Genomic DNA, 22072 nt, shown 5'->3' on the forward strand with positions numbered 1-22072 from the left:
AGATTATCCATCGATCTATCTACTATCCATAGGTATACTATTCTAGTCAAGCAAGACTTCATAAATATTTATGAATACAAAAATGTTGGAGTCTTTAAAATAACAATCCTGTATTTTATATAAATTCTTACATTGTAATTATATGAGATTCCTTCAATGGCTCACTAGCTGAATAAATTTTATTTCAATGTGAGCAAATCTGTTCATAAGAGGGTTGATTTACCCATATTGATGCATTTAAGTACATTTAAATGTTAAGTACATTTTGTAAGGTATTTAAGCTATCAACAAATTCCTTGACAGACAACATAGAGGAATAGGGTCATCCTCTTCCCTAAAAAGCAACAATGTTAAAATAATATTTGCTTAATGGAAGTTCCGGAAGCTCTGTTTCATCAACAAAATCTGAGAACTTTCCCGTGAAGATCTCCAATTATGTTTGTAAATGTTAAGGGGAAGGAACCAAGGATGTGAAGTGGGGCTTGACTGGGAGAATAGATAAACCAGCCAGCAGAATAGATTGGAGGTCAACCATACAATTCATGATGGTAAAACCTAGGGTGTTGTGAAATTCCTGGAGGAAATCTTCAGATGCATGTGTAGGTGGAGGACCAGCCTGGAACAATAAGAATTCTGGCACAATTCTAACACAGAAAATTGGGCAATTCACAGCATTTGTTGGCACCAAACCTCCTCCCAGAAGACAGCAAGTAAATTCCAGGCTGAGTCAGTATGAATTCCATAAAAAGCTCACCGCACAGAGAACTTGTGAGATAACTCATGAATCCCTTGGGAAAGTATACAAATGATATGCAGAACTTTCAGTCCCCATGGAAGCAACAACAGAAGCGGGGCAGGACAGCAAAGGCCACTCTTGGTGTCCGTAGCAATAATATGGTACACGCCCTCCACAATTGGTCATCTCTCTTGTGTTTCAAGCTGAACTTAGCACTGGGATATGAGCCTGATGGTCTGGAGTTAGTTCCTCCCCCCACACCCCCACCATGACGCTCAAGCTTCATAGATTACAACCCACAGTAGAAAGGAAAAACAAGGAGATAACATCAATACAAAATACAGCATGTTGAAGAGCAAAATAAGAGGAAATAGAGTTGGCCAACTTCAGTAATCAAACTGAGATCAAGTATAAAAGCCAAGGACTTCCCTCCTACCTGACCTTATAGCAATGTAAACTAAGAAAAGTCACAAGCATGGTATTCCTGGGGGCACAAGTGGTTAAACACAGCACTATGAAGCAATCCATAGCCTCTGCAGCACAAGTTTGATACCCTGGCTGGCCAGGGAGCAAGCTACATGGCACAGCAGACCTCTCTTGCCTTGCTCACTGCTCCCCTCAGCAGTGTATTTCAGTCAGTCTGCCTGTTCTGTTCCCCACTCTGTCTCTAGTGAATCCTCTCCCCCCACCCCACACACACCCACACACCTCTGGCCTCTACCCCAGCTTTTGTATGCATAAATAAATGAATTTAAAAAAAAAAAAAAAAAGAAGGCCTCCCCAGTGGCGGTGGCACAGCGGGTTGAGCACAGGGCCATGAAACTGTCTGCAGCCTCTGCAGCTCGGGTTCGATTCCCAGCCAGCCAGGGAGAGTCTCACATGGCACAGCAGACCTCTCCTGCCACACCCATTGCTCCCCTCAGCAGTTTTCGGTCCATCTGCCTGTTCTGCTCCCCACTCTGTCTCTGGTGAATCCTCTCACCCTTCCACACCTCTGGCCTGTCCCTAGCTATTGTATAAATAAAATGAATAAATAAATCTTAAACAAAAAAAGAAAAGAGAAAAGGCACAAGAAATACTAAACTCCTGGCACCACACACACACACATGCACACACACACACAGATAAGATAACACACATGCCTTGGAAGGAAGGGATCTCTGAACACAAGATGGAAAAACAAAGCAAAAAGAACAAAAGTATGGAAGTCCTGTGGCAAATATAAAATATCAGACAAGACTTCAAAACAACAATGTTGAAAATATTAAATGAATTATTGGAAAATAAGTCAAAAGCATAGAGGCAGCTTCAAAATCTTAGAAAGGATATCCAGGAACAAAGAGAGCTCCTCACCAAAGAGATTGAATATGTTAAAAGATCACACACACAAAAGAGATCAGAATGAGATAAAGACACATTTAGAAAGTGTTTTAAATATAATTGAACTGGCAGAAAAAAGGATTGCAGAAACAGAAGACTCAAATGAACATATCACCCATTTAGACATGAGAGACAGGACAAAGGAAAAATTAGAAATTCTATGAGAAACATCATGCTTAATTAGAAGAGGAAACTTAAGAAAAATTGGTTCCCAAAGGATGATGATAGAGAGAGAAGGGGAAGGAAAACCTATTCAAGTAAATAAGTGAGACTACACCAAACCTCAAGAATGAATTAAATATGCTTGTTTGGGAAGCTGAGCGAGTATCCAATTTTTTGATCCAGAAGACTTAAATCCAGACACATCATTAGTAATTTATCAAAAACTGAAATCAAAGAAAAAGAAAAAAAATTAAAAGAATGAAAAAAAAAAATAACTTACAAAGATCCCCAAATTAGATTTTTCAAGACACTCTCCAGGAAAGAACATAGTGGATGGATATGTCTACATTTCTAATGGACAAGAATTCCCAGCCAAGAAAATTTTATCCTATAAAATTCTCATTCAAGTATGAATGTAAAATTAAGAAATTTCCTGACAAACAGAAGTTGACAGTTAATCACCACCAGATCTGCTCGCCAATAAATGCTTAAAGTAAGTCTTTTACAAGAAAAGAAAAAAAGGTGAAATGCAAATTCCTGAGAAAATGACAGCAGAAATACAAAACCAGAAGAATGATCAAGAATATTATGAGTTAATAACAAAACACTAAAAGAGAGATAGAAATATACAAAACCTATAGTTAAAGTTTGGAGAACAGACACCAGCTCACAAAGGATTTTACGTAAAACCCCCATGCTAAGCACAAACCAAAAACCCAGAATAGATGACCATAGAAAAAGAAAAAAATAAATTAATAGAATTTCTTATTTATTTATTTATACAAGCACTGGGTACAGTCAGAAGCGCGGGATTGTGAGAGAATTCACCAGAGCCAGAGCAGTGAACAGAACAGGCAGACTGACGAAATACACTGCTGAGGGGAGCAGTGGGCATGGCAGGAGAGGTCTGTGCGCCAAGTGGGACCCTCACAGGCAGTGGGAATCGAACCGGCACTGCAGAGGCTGTGGGCAGCTTCGCAGCCCAGCGCTCAACTGCTGCGCCACTGGAGAAGCCCAGAATTTCTTTTATTTTTTAAGATTTATTTATTTTTATACAAGAGCTGGGGTATAGTCCACAGTGGGGGCGGTGAGAGGATTCACCAGAGAACAGAGAGCAGAACAGGTAGACAACAGAAATACACTGCTGAAGGGAGCACCGGGCGTGACAGAAGAGGTCTGCCACACCATGTGGGATTCTCGCCAGCTGGCAGGGATTGAACCTGCACTGCAGAGGCTGCGGACAGCTTCACAGCATGGCACTCAACCCACTGAGCCACCAGGAGGCCCAAAATTGATGGAATAGCTAAGGAAAGTCATCCACAAAAAGCAGATAGAAACAAATGCAAAAAGAACACAGAAAAATAAAATAAACACAAAACAAATGATAATGAACAGAATGTGTCAATAATAACACAAGATATGAATGATGTGAATTCATAAATGAGTACTATATGGGAAGGCCATAGCAATATAAACACAAATAACAAAATAAAAATTTCAAATAGTCATTCTGCTCTTGAAGGAACTAGAAAGATAAGAACAAAGGGTCATAAAACAGTAGAAGGAATGAAATAATAGTCCGAGCAGAAGTTAACAGAAAACAAAAAGTATAAAAGATCAGAAAAACTCAGAATTGCCGGGGACCAGCCTCCAGCAAAACGTCGTGTCAGGGGTTCCTGAAAGGATGAGACGGCCTAGGCGAAAACGAAAGAACTGAAAACTTAAGGGCTGAGGGGAAGGGGATGAGGTAGAATGAGGAGATACTGACACTTGGTGAGATGCTAGTATCTTCTGCCGAGAGACTCAGCAGGTCTTTATTTATTTATTATTAGTAATAATAATAAGAAAATACATTATCATGTGTAAAGCATAAACAATTAGTATATTATGTTTCCCATAGACTACTGGCCCCTACAGGTCTTAGCTAGACGGCAGCTTTCAAGGTTAACAGATAATAAACCAAACCTAACATTAAAGCTACTTATTTTTTTATTTAGACAATTATTTAAAACAGTGAATAACCGCCAGTGCATCCCTATCAGCTAAAGCCTAAGCATCAAAGGACTATTCTATTCACATGACCTTCAGCCGGAGACCAGCTGCAGTTTAGCTATCAGAACTTTTTCTACTTAGAAATTTCTTAACTCAAATAGCTTCATATTAAAAACTTTCCCAAGAAACTTCAAGAGAAAACAAAATAGAAGGACCTGCTATGATTATTGTATTGTAATGCTTGTCAGGCATATTCAATAAGTTGTCTTTCATTGTCAAGTAGGCCAAATTGTTTAATAATTAGTTTTTAATTTTTCATGTCGATTATTTGCAATATACTGATGCATATAATATAGTGCCTAATGTACTTTTTTGGGAAATTTTTTTTTTATTTATGACCAAGAACAAAAAGTGAAGGAATGTTACATTTTTAACCTCACGGTGTGAGGCACAAGGAATCTTCAGCCCCACGATGTGAGGCCCTTTGGCTTCGGCCCCACGGTGTGAGGCCCTTTGGGCTTTGCTGCTTGTCAGTGTCTTATCTGGCTGGGGCATCAAGGCCTCCTGCAGCACCTCCCCCTTTTTGTTTTTGGCCATCATTTGCATAGTTTGCAACTCAACACGTGTCTGATTGATAGCACGGAAAAGCAATTTAATAAACAATGGGAAGAGTATCAATATAATTATGGTGACAAGCAAAACAACACCTAAAGTAATAAATGATGGGAACCAGGCGGCCTTAGTGGTATAATGTTGCAAGGAAGCCAGGAAGGAAGCAGCAACTTCTGCAGGTGTGGAGGAGGGGGCATGAGCTAAACTAATTGCCTTAATATTTTTCTGCAGAGCAGTAAGGTCCAGGGAAACGTTTGTATTATTTTAAACACCCAGTAAATGATTTTTGACATTATTTTAAGAAACAGAAGAAGAGTTATAAACATGTGAATTGACACAAATTCATTTGTAATCAGAATGACATTTGGTAGTCAAATGTGTTTTTATGTGTTGAAGTTGATTGCCAATATGTAAAAGTGATTCCTCAAGAACATTTAAACGAGCTTCAAACTTATTATCAATGTGGTCTTGGATAATCAAAGCGTGTGTGATGTTATGAGACAAATCATTAACATGGGAGGCAGTGTGAACTTGTTGCACGAGAGTAGTAGTAGAAACAGCAACAGAACTAATAATAGCAATAAGTGCCGTAATACCCAGTATAAGTGCCGCTACAAACCTTTTGGAGCGACGCAGTCCCTGTCCACAAGCTGAAGAGTATACAGTCCAATGTTATCATACCATGGCTGTTGTAAGCTTACAGGGAGCATGACATAAGGAGGTTGATGTAAGATAACAAAAGTAGCTTTAGACAATGAGCCAACAGAGGTAATACAGTTGGTGAGAATGCAGTCAGTACAATTAACATGAAAAACATGGTGATGATAAGTAATGGTTAATAGTCTGGGGCCCTCAACAAGGAGCGTATAAGGGGGGCCCACACAAGTCCCTACGGTGGAAGCATTAACAGAATGTTCAGGTCGGCGAAAACGCACAGGTGAAGTGGCGGCAAGGAGGTGAAACAAGTCCGGGTATGCACGGGAACCATTTGAAGTGTTGACAATGTAGGCGGGAGTAATCCATCCAGCTGAATACCACCGGGTGACAGGTTCCAGAGGTGGAATGAAGTGATTTGACCGGTTGTAGATGAGAGCGTCCTGCAGGAGAAACCTATAGTCCTCGGGGACATTAGTGGCGGATGTACCTGCTCCAAGCACTGAAAAATCATAAACAGAAAGATTAGTCTGGTAAGGCTGGTAGCGAAGTCCTGCAGAGGGAAACGTACAAGTATGCCAAGTGGGAAATCCATGATCTCTGTCAATAGTATTCCGGGAGTCATCTGAGTTGTAAATTGAACAGGCTGGGAGAGTGGAGGACACTGAAACTCGAGCTATGTTTTCATTAGTGCTGCGAGGACCAAGGAGAGATAAAAGCAGTACCCATAAATTACGGTTAGGTCCGGAGGAGGAAGGCTTTTGGAGATCCTGTTTAAAAATACTTGCCATTAATAGGTAGGCAGCCAGGTAGTTGAGACTTTATATAGTCAAGATTAGATGTAAAACACATAGGAGGAGAATTCATGCATCCCTGAAAAGAAAAGTTATTAGTGCTTATAAACAAAACAAAAGAGTCTGAATCGTCACCTAGTAAATCAGAATAATTAGTGAACACACTGGGCGAGGGAAATCCCCAAGGAGTGGGATGGAGAAAGAGGGGATCCAGGATGATGTGTGCATTTTGCTGTACAAGTAGCTGTCGAGCATTAGAGGTTAGGTTTTTGAGCAGATTTCAATTGTCATGATAAGACGTCTTACAAACCCGAAGGTGGTGCAGGGAAGATGATGATCTTCCAGCAGGGGATCTGGAGCAATGGCATCTTGGAGGAGGTGGATAGGGTCCCAGAGGGCTGCACCTATGCATCTTGGGGCGATGTGTCGGTGAAGGCTTTTGAAACATGGTGTCGGATCAGTCTGTCAGGAATCCAAATTGGGCCATTTGAATTCTGTGGAAAGATATAAGCATAGCCTCTCCCATTTGTTAATAACACATTAGGGCCTTTCCATGTTCCAGAAATGAGATTTTTCCACATAGCTTGAGGTTTAGAGTCCAGTTGGTCAGGATCCCAATGTCTATTAATTGTTGACATTCCCTTTACTGTAATGAACACAGTAAATGGAAGGGTACTCATCCCTAAAGGATGACAAAACCATATCCACAAATTTTTGACATCAAGTCGGACTGTTTTTCATGCCCTGAGGGAGAACTTTCTATTTATCTTATTGAAACAGCCTTTTTAAATTTACTGATGGGACACTAAATGCAAATCTTTTAGTCTTGGGGATGTAAAGGGATGGTAAAAAAGCAATCTTGCAAATCAATAACAATAACATGTTCATCTTTAGGGATGGCCACAGGTGATGGCAAGCCTGGTTGCAAGCATTCCATATCTTGCATAGTAACATTTATTGCTCTTAAATCCTGTAATAGTCTCCATTTTCCTGATTTTTTTTAACAATAAAAATTGGGGTATTTCATGGTCCTAAAATTAATTGATCTGTATTAATTGATCCTGTATTAGGTTTGTTACAACCTGTATTTTTTTCTTCTGTAAGAGGCCACTGCTCAACCCACACTGGTTTATTATCTTTCCAGGTGACTGGGTTGGCTGCAACTTGAGCAATGGCCCCTAGGTTAAATTTTGACCATACCCCATACCGGCCTTAGCACTTCTGGGAACTGGCTCAATTGGAGTTGTTCTCCCATAAAGATTTTTTTTTAACCCTTTGTCAGGGTGAAAACCCATTTGCAACATTTGTGATGTAACTATATTATTAGGGCTGAAAATTAATGTTTCTATTTGCGATAACACAGCTCTTCCCCATAATGTCATAGAAAGGGAAGGAATAACATAAGGTTGAGAAGTCCCGGACACCTGTCCATTATTTTTATTTAAAATTTGAGAACTTTTTGCCACATTTTGTGCTGATCCCAGTCCAACCAAAGTAAAGGGCGTGGCTTTTGTGGGCCAGGTGTTAGGCTAATTATGCCCTGCTATGCAAGTAACATCAGCATGGTGTCTAACAATTCCTTAATTGCTTTTTTTTTTTTAAAAATAGACATTACTAAAACTTTTAACAAATCATGATAGTGGTTTCTTTTTAGTAATCCAGAACACAAGGAGGTGCTTTGTGTATTTGTCACCCCAAAATACTACTTTAAACATTGCAGTTTTTTAAAATTGACTTAAAAACAATATAGCTTAGTTTCACTTGATAATGTTAATATGACAAAAAATTTACATATGTAAGTATATATATATATATATACACACACACACACTTTTTTAGTCAAGAAAAGAAAAACACTTTAAAGATACATTTAAACAGTAAATTGTTAATATTTAACATAACTTTAATGCATATATGCTTTGAATTTTATGATAAAACTTGAACTAGTTCTTGTATATCAAAAATTTTTGCTCATGATCTTAAAATTTGTTTTTATGAGAACTTATATAGGCGCCGTTTATGATTAGTCCTCTGGAGGTAAAAAACAAAACAAAACAAAAACACAAAAGCAGACACAAACAGACACAGAGATTTCTTGATATACATTTAAAATTTTGGCCATGTGTATATATTTAAGACATAGTTATTTTACCAATATGTGTGAAGATACTGAGGTTTAGAATTTTGCTCAAAAATGTCTGTATTACCACTTTATATTTTACCAGGTTAATTAGTTTTAACAAGAAACTTAACTTTTCACAAGTCCAATAAGTAAATTTAAAAGCTTTATTCAACCAATAAGTATTTTGTGTAGCTTGTTAGCAAGTCAAAAGTAACTCAACAGTTATTGCCTAAGACAATTTAGACTTAAAATCAGAGAAACACAGGGAAATAGAACTATTTTTGTACAATGAACCAAAATAGTTTTTTTAAGGTGGACAATAGAAAAGTTTAGTCTCCCACAGCAGGAAGACAGTAGAGACCTGCCAGTGATCCCAACACTGGAGAAAAAGTCCAGGCAGCTGCTTGTTGAGATCAAGGGCAGCCCCCACCAGCCCATTGCAGTGGGTTTATATTATTTTAATAAAAACCTTTTAGTCATATTATAGTCATATAATCTTACATAGTCATATTTAACCATTTTCTATCACTTTACCAATTGTGAATGAACTTTGAATACTATTATTTAGAAATGCCTTATTTATTTATTTATTTTAAAAGAAACAACGGCAAAACTCCACCAGGGGAACCTAGCCTCCTCCCCAAATAATTAACAGGAAAAGATTGGAGCATTTTTTCTTTCATTTAAGATTATGACACATTATCTCTTACTTGTTTTTGAGTTTTTATTTTTATCTCAACAATTTTAGCCAAGTCGGGGCTGGAAATTTGGGCTGGATTTTGGAATGGTCTCATAATTGGGAGCCGATGCCTTTGCAAAGAGGTCAGTACTAGCTCTAGAATCAAGTTTTGGCTTTTGAAAAACAATTTCACTATCCCAAGAATCCTGATCACTTTCTCTAATACTGTTTTGTTAATACGGGGCTGTCAGTTGAGTCCTCTTTGATGTCCTTTAGGCATGCAGACAGCCATAATTTTCTTCTGTCATTTTAGAAATCAAGAACAACACATCTCAACAAAATTTAGGAAACTAGCCAATTGCGCATGAGAGGTCTTAAGGCCTCTCTTAACAAGTATACTTAGATCAATAAAGAGTCCTCTTTCCTTAGACTCAATATGGCCCAATGCTTTTCAACGATAAGACACTCACTCGCCTTATCACGTAATAAGACACTCACTCACCTTATTACGGTTCTGACTTACTGCTCCCCTCAAACCTGCTTTCTCTACAGGCGGGTATGCACCCTACCCTACGGAGCAGATACTAGCCATCCCCACACGGGAAAGAAATCTTACCTTTCAAGTCCCTGTTCGGGCGCCACTTCCCGGGGACCAGCCTCCAGCAAAACGTCGTGTCAGGGGTTCCTGAAAGGATGAGACGGCCTAGGCGAAAACGAAAGAACTGAAAACTTAAGGGCTGAGGGGAAGGGGATGAGGTAGAATGAGGAGATACTGACACTTGGTGAGGTGCTAGTATCTTCTGCCGAGAGACCCAGCAGGTCTTTATTTATTCATTATTAGTAATAATAATAAGAAAATACATTATCATGTGTAAAGCATAAACAATTAGTATATTATGTTTCCCATAGACTACTGGCCCCTACAGGTCTCAGCTAGACGGCAGCTTTCAAGGTTAACAGATAATAAACCAAACCTAACATTAAAGCTACTTATTTTTTCATTCAGACAATTATTTAAAACAGTGAATAACCGCCAGTGCATCCCTATCAGCTAAAGCCTAAGCATCAAAGGACTATTCTATTCACATGACCTTCAGCCAGAGACCAGCTGCAGTTCAGCTATCAGAACTTTTTCTACCTAGAAATTCCTTAACTCAAATAGCTTCAAATTAAAAACTTTCCCAAGAAACTTCAAGAGAAAACAAAATAGAAGGACCTGCTATGATTATTGTATTGTAATGCTTGTCAGGCATATTCAATAAGTTGTCTTCCATTGTCAAGTAGGCCAAATTGTTTAATAATTAGTTTTTAATTTTCCATGCCGTTTATTTGCAATATACTGATGCATATAATATAGTGCCTAATGTACTTTTTTGGGAAATTTTTTCTTATTTATGACCAAGAACAAAAAGTGAAGGAATGTTACATCTTCAACCTCACGGTGTGAGGCACAAGGAATCTTCAGCCCCACGGTGTGAGGCCCTTTGGCTTCGGCCCCACGGTGTGAGGCCCTTTGGGCTTCGCTGCTTGCCAGTGTCTTATCTGGCTGGGGCATCAAGGCCTCCTGCAGCACAGAATCTTGAAAAAATTACCAAAAAACTAATAAAGCATTACTTAGACTTATAAGGAAAGAAGAAAAAAATATTAGAATTAGAAATAAAATAAGTGAAAATATATCACAAGTTGTAGATATATATAAGGTCATAAGAAACTGTATGCGAATAACTGGAAAACCTAGAAAAAATTGACTCACTTTTAGACTCATACAACCTCCCAAGATTGAATCACTTAAACAGTCTAATCACAAGTACTGATATTGAAAGAGTAATAAAAATTATTCCTGAGGACAAAAGCCCAAGCCAAAATGGTTTCTCCAGTTAAGTCTACCAAATCTTCAAAGAAAATCTAACATTGTACACAAGCTATTCAAAAAAATCAAAGAGAGAGGAAATATCCCCAGCACATTCTATGAAGCCTAAATTAGCCTGATCACAAAAGCTAAAAACAATACCAAAAATAAGTATATAATACTTTTTTGAGTTAGAGAGAGAGAGAGATAGAGAGAGATGTCATATGAGCATAGGTGCAAAACTCCCTCAACAAAATCACAACAAACCAGATATAGCAATATATTGAGAATCATCCACCTTCATCAAGTTAACTTCATCCCAGTGATGCAAGGCTGGGTGAACATATACAAATCAATCAGTGTCATTGACCAGATCAACAAAAGAGAAATACAGATTACATGACCATCTCAGTAGAGGCAGAAAAAGAATTCAACAATATTTGACATCCATTTATGATAAAAACATTCAATGAAATGGGAATAAATGGAAATTATTTAAACAGTATATGAATTTAAATAGCACATGCATTTACATTTAAATATAAATGATGAAACAACATACTAATATATGCAATCAGATTTATTTTGAGAAAACAAGTTCAGGATAGGAAGATAATTTTAGACATTGGCTCCTCCCGTAATCTAGAGAGTGAATTAAAAAAAAAATGAACATTAGTTTTAACTTCTTGACCCAGAATGTTCTCTATCCAAATTAAATTGTGTTATAGCCATGCACTTTTTAAAAATTTCCTACATAAAAAGAAATTGTTGCTAGTATTTTCCTTTATTGTCTTTTTCCTAATGTTTTTCTTTAAAACAAAATTATTCTCCTCTGTGTTTATGAATTAACCTTAATTGTCAATGAGACTGTTAATTCTGCCTTATGGCAGATTCCTTCATTAAAGAGTGTACTTTAGATCTATAATACAAATTATATGGACTCCGTATGCCTTAATTTTGGTTTAGTAAAATTAAATGTTATTAGAAAGAATGCCTTTTTAATACTATAGTCCTACATTTTGTGCCATATTTCTTATGAGACATATCTGTTAAGTATTTAAATTGGATTATTAATTTATTCTTACAGCTCAGGGGCAGAGTTTAAATTTATATGCAAATGTCACAACTTATAAAGATCTGGATTTATCTAGTTTGTTGAAGTGTGACTTTGTATCAAAGATAGTATGCATATAACTCTCTGGAATAGAAAAGACATTCTCAGTTATTTTTAGTATAATAGTTGAACAAGAACATTTGAATACTCATAAATGTATGAGATCTATTTTATAATCCCATAAATATTTTATTCAAGTGTCTTACAATGTGTTATCATCCTCTTTCAAGTTGGTATCATTAAATATCAAGATTATGCCACATAAATGTCCTCTTGAACCTATTATCAATCACTCATAATATTAAAACTATAAAATATGCACAAAATATTATGCAAAAGAAAAAAGTCCACATAATCCTTAATCAGAAGACAATTAAATTTTGAAATAATAGAAATAAGATTCATTTAAATTTTGAAATAATAGAAATAAGGGTGATATATCCTGAGTTAACTACATATTTATAATGACTATTTATAAAAACATATGATTTATATAGTATTTAATGGTCCCTTTTGCTCTTCTGAAAGATAGATGACTATTTAATGCATTTACTTTTCTAACCTTCATATGATCACACTGTTATTAAATCATTGCTAATGGTTCTGTTTTATAGGCTAAGTGTAACCAGTCTTTTTTTATAATAAATGTGTCCTGCAGGGCAAATTGAACAAACTACTGGGCAATTGAACCACTACAGAGAGGCCTTGTGTTTTATATATCATCACACTGTCTCTCATAATTCACATTATCTTCACATTTGTAATAAACATTTTATAAATAGTGCAGAATGAAATATTTCTAAATTATGATTATAGTACAGTGTTTGGCTTTTATCATAGCCTGGACAAGGTATTTTTTAGATAAAAATGACACAGCCCATTGTTTTGATGAGAGAATTTCATGCATTGATGGAAAATTATAAACAAGATTATAAAAAAAAAATGGAAAAATATAGAAATATACTAGTGGAACTCCAGAAGGAAAATAAATCAGTGTGTGTTGTTGAGAACAACTTTAGAGGTAAAAAGTTAGGCTAAATTTTGGAAAAATCATAGGAAGGAATTCCAGGCACAAGAATTGTAATATACAATGGCCTAGAAACATGACATAGGCAATGATTTCTTGAAAACCACATTCACAGAGGGCCTCCCTGGTGGCGCAGGTGGTTGAGCGCTGTACTGTGAAGCTGTCCACAGCCTCTGCAGCGCTGGTTCAATTCTGGCCAGCCAGCGAGAATCCCACATGGTGTAGCAAACCTCTCCTGTCTTGCCTGCTGCTCCCCGCTGCAGTATATTTTGTCAGTCTGCCTGTTCTGTTCCCTGCTCTGTCTTTGGTGAATCCTCTCACCCTCCCACGCATCTGGCCTATACCCTGGATCTTGTATAAATAAATAAATCTTTTTTAAAAAAACACATTCACAGAGATATAAATTATGGAAAATTATTTGGGTATAGATATGACTGTGACCTGAAAATGTTTACCTTGTTAAATGTTCTCATAGCATGCATTGAATAATCCATTTAGGCCACTATCACTATAAAATGACCTCTTTATTTTGCACTTTGATTTTTATGTATGTGTTTTTTTTCTTTAGGACTGTCTAAGTATTAACTTCAACTCATCTGTCTATCCCTATACTGTATGTATTTTAATTTCCTTAGTATTTTTTTTTATAATTCATTTGAATATAATGTAGGTTAAGCTTCCTTTATTATTTTCCATGTCCATTGATTTGATAAATGAAAAGGTGTAAGAATGGATTTGGATTTGAAAATAATGAGAAGATTCAAGTACCTTCTGTTGCTATAAAAGGAGTTTCTAGATAAGCTTACATAACAAGATCCCTGATCATAATTAAGACCTCAGCTAAGTCTGTATATGATATATATGAAAGTACTTATCTCTTACACCATGTGACTTTCTCTTAATACTCTTTTTTTTATTATTTTAAAGATTTATTTATTTATTTATACAAGCACTGGGTACAGTCAGAAGTGTGGGAGGGTGAGAGAATTCACCAGAGCCAGAGAGGAGAGCACAGCAGGCAGAGTGACGAAATACACTGCTGAGGGGAGCAGTGGGCGGCAGGAGAGGTCTGCATGCCATGTGGGGCCCTCACCTGGTGGCCGGGGATCGAACTGGCGCTGCAGAAGCTGTGGGCAGCTTTGCAACCCAGAGCTCAACCGCTGCGCCACCGGGGAGGCCCTCTCTTAATACTCTTAATTTGAGGTGTATAAACGTAAAATATATGCTGGTCATATTTCCACTTTTGGGTTGTACAGGTTTTGAATATTAGCAAGAAAACAGCTGGGTCATCAGATCTATGGCTCAAAGTTTCACAGAAGTAAGCAATAATGTCACAGTTGGGGTATTGTACCTATGAATAAAATAAATTGTATGTATTTGCAAAATAGAAAGTTCAAAAGTAAGAGAATGGAAAAGAAGAGAGATGATGGTAAGAGAACTGCATATAGCAGAGTCTGATACAGGGCAGTAAGGGACATTAAACTGGTTAAGGACACTGCCCAGATAGATCACTTGTCACTGCTTGAGTTCTTTACCTGCAAACACAATTGCAAGACTACTCAGGCTCAGGGAACAACAATGAGATTTATTTAACAAACAAAGAGTTACTGAGGCCAAGAATGGTCATTTACTGTCACCCAAAGCAGTGCCCAATGTTTTTTATTCCTAAACAAAAGAAGTTAAGATGGCATCTTCCCACCACTGATGACACAGAGGTCTGCTCCTGAATAGGCCACATGTTCAAGATGTTTCTTCCTGCCTCTGTTGACCTGGAGCACTCAGCAGACAGACTCTAGGCCAGGTTCCAGCACAAGAAGACAACGGAAGATGCAACGGGAGATGCTCCTGGAGCTGCCGGCATGCTCCAGCACAGCACCAGGCAAGTAACACTCAAAATAGCAGATGCAGTGGCTGAACTACCTGACAAACAGCCCCACTCACTCAGCTCAGTGAGGTGGCTGCCTTGGGGTCTTTGCCTTCTCTGCCAGGCTCTGACAGCAGCAAAACTGGTAACAGTTTCAGTTGCTTGGCTAATTGCAAAGCCTCCACATTTTTCCTCTCTGAGGTTGGCTGCTGGAGGCCTCCACCTTCAGGAGCCCACAACAGCCTTCTGGAAGATCATCGTGGTGAGGGCCAGAATCTGCTGAACCCAAATGCTGAAGATCAAAAACGCTGAATTCCAAAGACTGAATGAATCTACCTTCACTTTAATAGTCCCTTATATTTCTTATCTATAGCTCTACCCCAAAATGTGATACTTTTTAGCATTTTCCCTCAGGCTGTCTATCCTCATCACAGGGGGCACCACCTGTAACAGTTTTCTGACATCAGCCACCAGTTACAAGTCCATTTTCTGGATTAAGGCAATTCCTAATGAAAAAAAGATTTAAGTTACAATCATGAAGGTCAGTGGTCAGTGTATTGATTTATGTTTTGCTTTTTAAATTAAACAGTTCTAAGAAATTCAAGGTTACAACACAATTTCTTTGTTCAAATATATTATAGAACTCCATCATGATCAAAAATTTTGTCTGAAATACAATGCCACTTTTAGTGCCAGCAAGGCACAGAGCAGGATCTCTATGATCCAGGTAGGAAAAAACTCTTGGATGCAGATAAACAGCTGAAAGCCCTGGGTGGCGGAGGGGAGAAGGGTTGTGCACAGAATAAGTGCTTAATGTTTGCTTAATGAAAAACAAATTATTTTATAAGAAGAATTCTAATTAAAATTTCCCCAGTTTCTAGGTTAGGGAAGTCATAAAATTAGACAAAAACTTTTTTTTTCCTCACAGAAATTGGTATACTCCAGCAACAGAAGAATCGTCTGACCTGCCTCCTCCTCTAATAACCTATGATTCACAACAATAATATCAAAGAGAGACCCCAAAGGGAAAATGGGGGGGGGAGGTTTAATTTTAAATTACCAGTGATGAGAATTTTGGAGGATGTGGAAGGAAATTAAGAACTGTTTAAAACATAATTAATCAATCCTTAAAATAATGAAGTTTGAGTAAATACCTTAAAAGAATTTGAGAACAGAACCAGATACATATTGTCACAGCTTTGACATGAAAAAAAGAATAGCATCTGATCCTAAACAAGGGGGATGGGAATTGTATGGGGACTATAACCAAGATGAAAATGCATACATTGTGCAAAAATGAAAAGTGATGTAAAAAATATAAATATAAAATAAAATAAAATAAAAAGAATAGTATCTGATACAGGGAAACAATAAATTTTTGATATCCAGAAAAAAAAAATCAAGCTATGGAGTCCTTAATCATTAGCTGTTAGATATTAATATCAACCCCCATTCTATATTATTTAATCATGGTTAACTATAACACACTAGATATTATTATGATCTTAAATGTATGTTCAATTATTTAAATAGTCATTTTCATTGCCTTCATAATGTTCATCATAAAATTACAGAAATAGCTTAGATAATTACAGAAATAATTGCATCCACCACATTTCCTGTCACCCCAGTCATCTCCCTGGTTATCTGCATCCAAGAGTTTTTTTTCTTACATACAAGCTGTAGATTTTCCTCAGGGGCTTCCTTATACTTTTTACAAACTGGTAATGAATACACAAATGCTCCCATTTAACTATCTGAGTCTTAATTAGACAGGTAGCTCTATTTCAGGTATAGGCAGGACAGAGTTTTCTCTCCAAATAATGAGGAAATGACATATGTTTTTTTTTCATTCAATACCTCAAGTTTATTAGAAATTAATTTCTTTATGAATTGCCTCCATTTTTTTTACTAATTTATAAAAATTCTCTTAAAATCAAAATGATTAATTGATCTTGGTGTACTTTGTTCATTGCAAAGTATCATTTTAAAATATTTTAAAAACAATCACTTTAAAACATTTTGAACTTTTTTTTCAAAATATTGAAATCAAAGTAGTAAATTCCCAAAGTTGATCAGGGACCTTAACTTAAACACTAAAATTGCTAACTCTTAGAGGAAAACATGGAAGAAAATCTTCTTGGTACAGAATTTAACAATGATTTCTGGGTTATAACACACAAAACATTGTTACTCCAAAAAAGCAGAATCGATTTTGCCTTGTCATTTTCCTAATTGAGTGAGTTCTATTTGATTCATTCTTATCATAATTAGCCATATTCCACAGGTGAAGAAACTAATGTGAGGATTCACTAGTTGTCAAGCATGCCTATCCCAATTGCACAAACCTGAGCTTTGGGGGACTAACCACGATATGGCTAAATCACCATTGATTACCCAGCTTACATGAGCTGATTCTCCGATTGGGGAATCACAACGATGTTTTGGGTTTCTTGAAATTAGTGTCTGTTCAGAGCTGATGCACATTAATCCCCTAAAAGTCTTATTATTTATTTTTTTTTTGTGGATGATAAAAAAGTCACTGTGTTAAAAATTTGCAAGTCTTATTGTGAAGAATTGGAGCAGATAAAAAGAATTTAATAATAATAAATATATATATATTGCATTGCATCCGGTACTTATCAAGGGACTCAGTTTTTACCTTGTTCATGAGAATTTGATCTGTAAACTAGCTCAACCCTGGGACTTTATTGGGTGGTCAAACTGTTTTGAAATTTCAAAGTATAAAGGAAAAATGAGGAAACTCTACAAGAACTATTAGACTCAATTAGAAGAGGAAACCTAAGAAATTGTACAGCCAGAAGAAGAAAAATAATAGTAGAAACCCTATTAAAAAAAGTAATAAAAACCTCCCAAACTGACAGTGTAGTGGCAGGACAGGCCACTGAGCAGGTTTTCTATGATCCCAGCAGGCCGGGTAAAGAAGGAGTCCTAGAGAGTCCTCGGTGGCTTTTGCAGGCTTTTATTGGGATTTACCAGGTACATGGCAGGTAGGGGTGCAGGCCTCCCAGCCCCCAGCAAGTCTTCACTCTTTCTGGGCTCTCTGGCATTCTCTCAGCTCTCCTGCTTCTCCTTCTCTCTCGGCTTCTGCTGGTGTCCCCGTGACGACGCCCTTATAAGCCCAGTCTCTCAGCCCAGGTGTAATCACCTACGCATGCCATGCCCACACCCTACTCCAGGTACCCGCCATCAGGCATGCATTCAGGACCTCAGGGTTCTGTCATCTATCCTAATGGTGGGAGGGCAGAAAAGCCTGATACTTTTACCTTACCCTACAGACAGCATGCATTAAATATGGTAGCTCAACACCTAAATTCTTAAATGCAAAAAGATTTACATGCAGAAATATCATTGTCAAATTATTAAATAGTAAAGAAGAAGAAAAATATTTACAAGAGAAAAAATGTTAGAATTTTCCCAGATTTCATCTCAGAAGTGAGTAGAAAGAAATTTTCTCAATATTAAAAGACAAGAATTGCCAGTCAACAATATTCTATCCTGAAATGTTATTAATTAAGTAGAAAAGGGAAATAAATATTGCTCGCAGATAAACAGAAGCTAATGAGGTTTGCCACCATCAGGTATATTCTTCACATCATATTAAAAGGAATTCTTCTACAAGAAAAAAAAAAGCCATACTCAAATTCCTTACCAAAGTGAAAAGAGCAATATAACACCGATGCCAAGAGTAAGAATACTATGAGTCAAAAAAAAAAAAAAAAAAAAAAAACACTAAAGAGGAGGAAGAAATGGATAGAAGCAGTAAAGCTAAGTGTCAGAGTAGACACCAGATCATAAAGTACATGAGAGAGAAATTTAAGTAAAACTTTTATGTTAGGCCCTCCCTGGTGGTACAAGGGTTAAGCACAGCACTGTGAAGTTATCAGCAGCCTTTGCAGCACTAGTTTGATCCCCAGGCTGGCCAGGGAGCAACCTACATGGTGCAGCAGACATTTCCTGTCTCTCTTACAGCTGGCCTCAGCAATGTATGTCACTCAGTCTGCCTGTTATGCTCCCTGCTCTGTCTCTGGTGAATCCTCTCACCCTCTGGCACCTCTGGCCTGTACCCTAGTTCTTGTATGCATAAATAAATAAATCTTTTTAAAAAAGCCTTTATGGTAACCACTAACAAAAAACACCCATAGACAAACAATCAAACAAAGAGATAGAAATACAAAGGAAAGTCATCTAAAAAGAGTAAATAATGGGAAAATGAAACAATAGAAAAATAAAACAATAAAAAAAAATGACTACAGCTGAGTTTGATCCTGGCTGGCCAGGAAACAACCCACATGGTGCAGCAGACCTCTCCTGACTTGTCTGCTGCTCCCCTCAGCAGTGTATTTCAGTAGATCTGCCTGTTCTGCTCCCCGCTCTCTCTGGTGAATCCTCTCACCTCCTGCACCTCTGGTCTATACCCCAGTTCTCGTATACATAAATAAATAAATAAATAAATAAATTTTTTAAAAAATAATAGTTTAGAAAAAATCATACATGCTAATATTTCAAGGAGTAAATCAGGAACTACTGGTCTCATATCCAATAAGCTACACTTTCAACTAAAAAATGTAATCAGTGACTGTGATGGCCACTATATAATGATCAAGTGAACAGATCCCCAAGAAGTTTTATTAAAATGTATGCTCCAAATACAGGAGCACCTAGCTTTATCAGTCAATTATTAACAGACATAAATCTTATCAAAAAATTCAAACATTGTCAGTAAATTCACCATGCCATTTACACAAAGAGATAGATAATCCAGACAGAAAATTAACAAAGAAATAAAGGTATTAAATGAAGTATTAGATCAGATGGTTTTACTAGATATCTATAGTTTTCCATACTAAATTCAATGAATACATCCCTCAGTGACATTAAACAATTTCAAGAATAGATCATATACTAGGACAAACACAAGCCTCAAAAATATTCAGATACAGAAATTATATAAGCACCTTCAGAGGTCAAAATGCTATAAAGCTATAAATTAAACATAAAAGGAATCCCAAAACAAACCAAAATATGCCAAGGCTAAACAAAATGCTTTTGAACAACTCTTGGATCAATGGAGAAATCAAAGAACTGATAAAAGAAAAAATATAGAATGAATGAAAATTGAGAGACAAGCTACCAGATTCTATGGGATGTAGTGAAAACAGTATCATGTGGGATGTTCATAGCAATACAATCCCATATAAAAATAAATTTGAAAAAGCAAGAAAAATCTCAATTTAACAATCTAACTCTACAGTTGGAGAAATCAGAAAAAGAACAACAAAAGCACCCAAAAACCAGTATAAGACAAGAAATAATAAAAAGTATAATAGAGTGAATGAAATAGAGGGAAAAAAAAGACATTCCAAAAGATCAGTGAAACCAAGATTTGGTTCTTTGAAAAAAATAAAATAAATTGACGAGCCATTAGCTATGTCCATGAAGAAGAGAGAAAACCCAAATTAATAGAATCAGAAATGAATGAAATGTAATTAAAACTACCAGATACTGCAGGAATACACAAGATCATGATAACCTATTATAAAAGTCTCTATATAAACAAATTGAACATCCTAGAAGAAATGGAAAAAAAAAAATTCTTAGACTCCTATAACCTACTGAATGGACCATGATGAAATAAACAGCTTAAACAGTCTAATCACTAGGGCTGAAATTCAAAGAGTAATAAAAAGACTCCCCAATAATAAAAACTCAGTAACAAATGACTTCACCAGTGAATTGTAACAATCTGTTTAATGTCTAATACCTATCCTGCTCACACTTAAAAAAAAATAAAAGTGAAGAAGGAGGAAATCTCCCCAATGTATTCCTTGAGACCTACATTACCCAGTTCCCAAAACCAAGCAAAAGATGATATAAAAACTGGAAAATTATAAACCAATATCTCTGGAGATCATAGGTCTAAAAATTGTCATCAGAATCTTAGCAAACCAGATACAGAAATGTGTCAAGAAAATTGTCACCATGATCAAGTAGATTCCAACCCAGTGTTAAGGTTGGTTTAACATATGTAAATCAATCAATGCCACGTATCAGATCAAGAAAAGGAAACACAAATCATATGACCATCTCAGTAAATGTCAAAGAAAACTTTGAACAAGATCCAACATCCATTTGTGATAAAATCCCTCCAAAAATGGGACTAAATGGAACCTATCTATATCTTATAAAAGCCAAAAATGACAAACGCACAACAAATATCATCCTCCGTGGTGAAAACCTGAAAGCATTTCCACAAAGATAAGGAAAAAGATGGATGCCCACTATCAGCACTCTATTCAACATATACCTGGGAGTCATAGCTGAAACAGTTTGGTAAAAACAAACAAACATGGATGGAGCTGGAAGGGATCATGCTCAGCCAAATTAGCCAGAAAGAAAAAGAAAATACCAGATGGTCTCACTAACAGCAGGAATTTAGAAAACCTAAATAAGGGACTAGGAAAATGACTAATTATAATAAAGAAAAAATCAAAATCAACAAGCAACTATAAACCAGAGACATACTATGGGGGGGGGATCAAATCAAGGGGGGTGGGAATTGTATCGGGACTATAACCAAGATGAAAATGCATACATTGTGCAAAAATGAAAATGATATCGAAAAATATATAAAAGAAATAAAAAAGAAAAAAAAAGAAAAAACAAACAAGGGGCCTCCCTGGTGGTGCAAGGGGTTAAGCAAAACCCTGTGAAGCTATCTGCAGCCTCTGCCGCACAAGTTCCATCCCTGGTCAGGGAGGTGACCCACAAGGCACAGCAGACCTCTCCTGTCTTGCCTGCTGCTCCCCTCTGTAGTGTATTTCAGTAGCTTTGCCTAGTTCTGTTCCCCACTCTGTCTCTAGTGAATCTTTTCACCCGCCTGCCTGGCCTGTATGCCAGTTCTTGAATGCATAAATAAATAAATCTTAAAATAAAAGGGAATCCAAACTGGGAAAGAAATAGTAGAAATAGTCAAACTGTCACTAGTTGTAGATGACATGATAATATACTTAGAGAAATCAAAAGATTCCACAACAACAAAAAATATACTTCAGGATATAGTAAA

At 36.8% G+C, this 22072-nt stretch overlaps 1 protein-coding gene across 4 annotated transcripts; it reads right to left on the reverse strand.

Moving 5' to 3' along the window:
- Positions 1–4063: 4063 nt before the first annotated feature.
- On the reverse strand, positions 4064–7122 carry LOC119253243 (uncharacterized). 4 transcript variants are annotated; one of them, XM_037520847.2, is made up of 2 exons: positions 6641–7122; positions 4064–6038 (listed from the first exon to the last, which is right to left on the reverse strand). In XM_037520847.2, exons 1-2 carry the CDS (start codon positions 6696–6698, stop codon positions 5494–5496), a joined length of 603 nt encoding a protein of 200 aa, XP_037376744.1. In that variant the 5' UTR covers positions 6699–7122; the 3' UTR covers positions 4064–5493. The 4 variants fall into 4 exon arrangements, with proteins under 4 accessions (XP_037376744.1, XP_054551861.1, XP_054551864.1 ...); XM_054695886.1 differs by having other exon boundaries at positions 4064–6409; XM_054695889.1 differs by having other exon boundaries at positions 6637–7122.
- Between the last annotated feature and the right edge of the window lie 14950 nt (positions 7123–22072).

Source organism: Talpa occidentalis, unplaced genomic scaffold, assembly GCF_014898055.3.
Source record: "Talpa occidentalis isolate TD23 unplaced genomic scaffold, MPIMG_talOcc4v2.1 talOcc4.10, whole genome shotgun sequence".
In the NCBI taxonomy this organism is placed as follows: Eukaryota; Metazoa; Chordata; class Mammalia; order Eulipotyphla; family Talpidae; genus Talpa; species Talpa occidentalis.

Coding starts and splice junctions, on each gene's coding strand:
- LOC119253243 (XM_054695886.1), bottom strand. CDS start 6,327: ATGGCAAGTATTTTTAAACAGGATCTCCAAAAGCCTTCCTCCTCCGGA.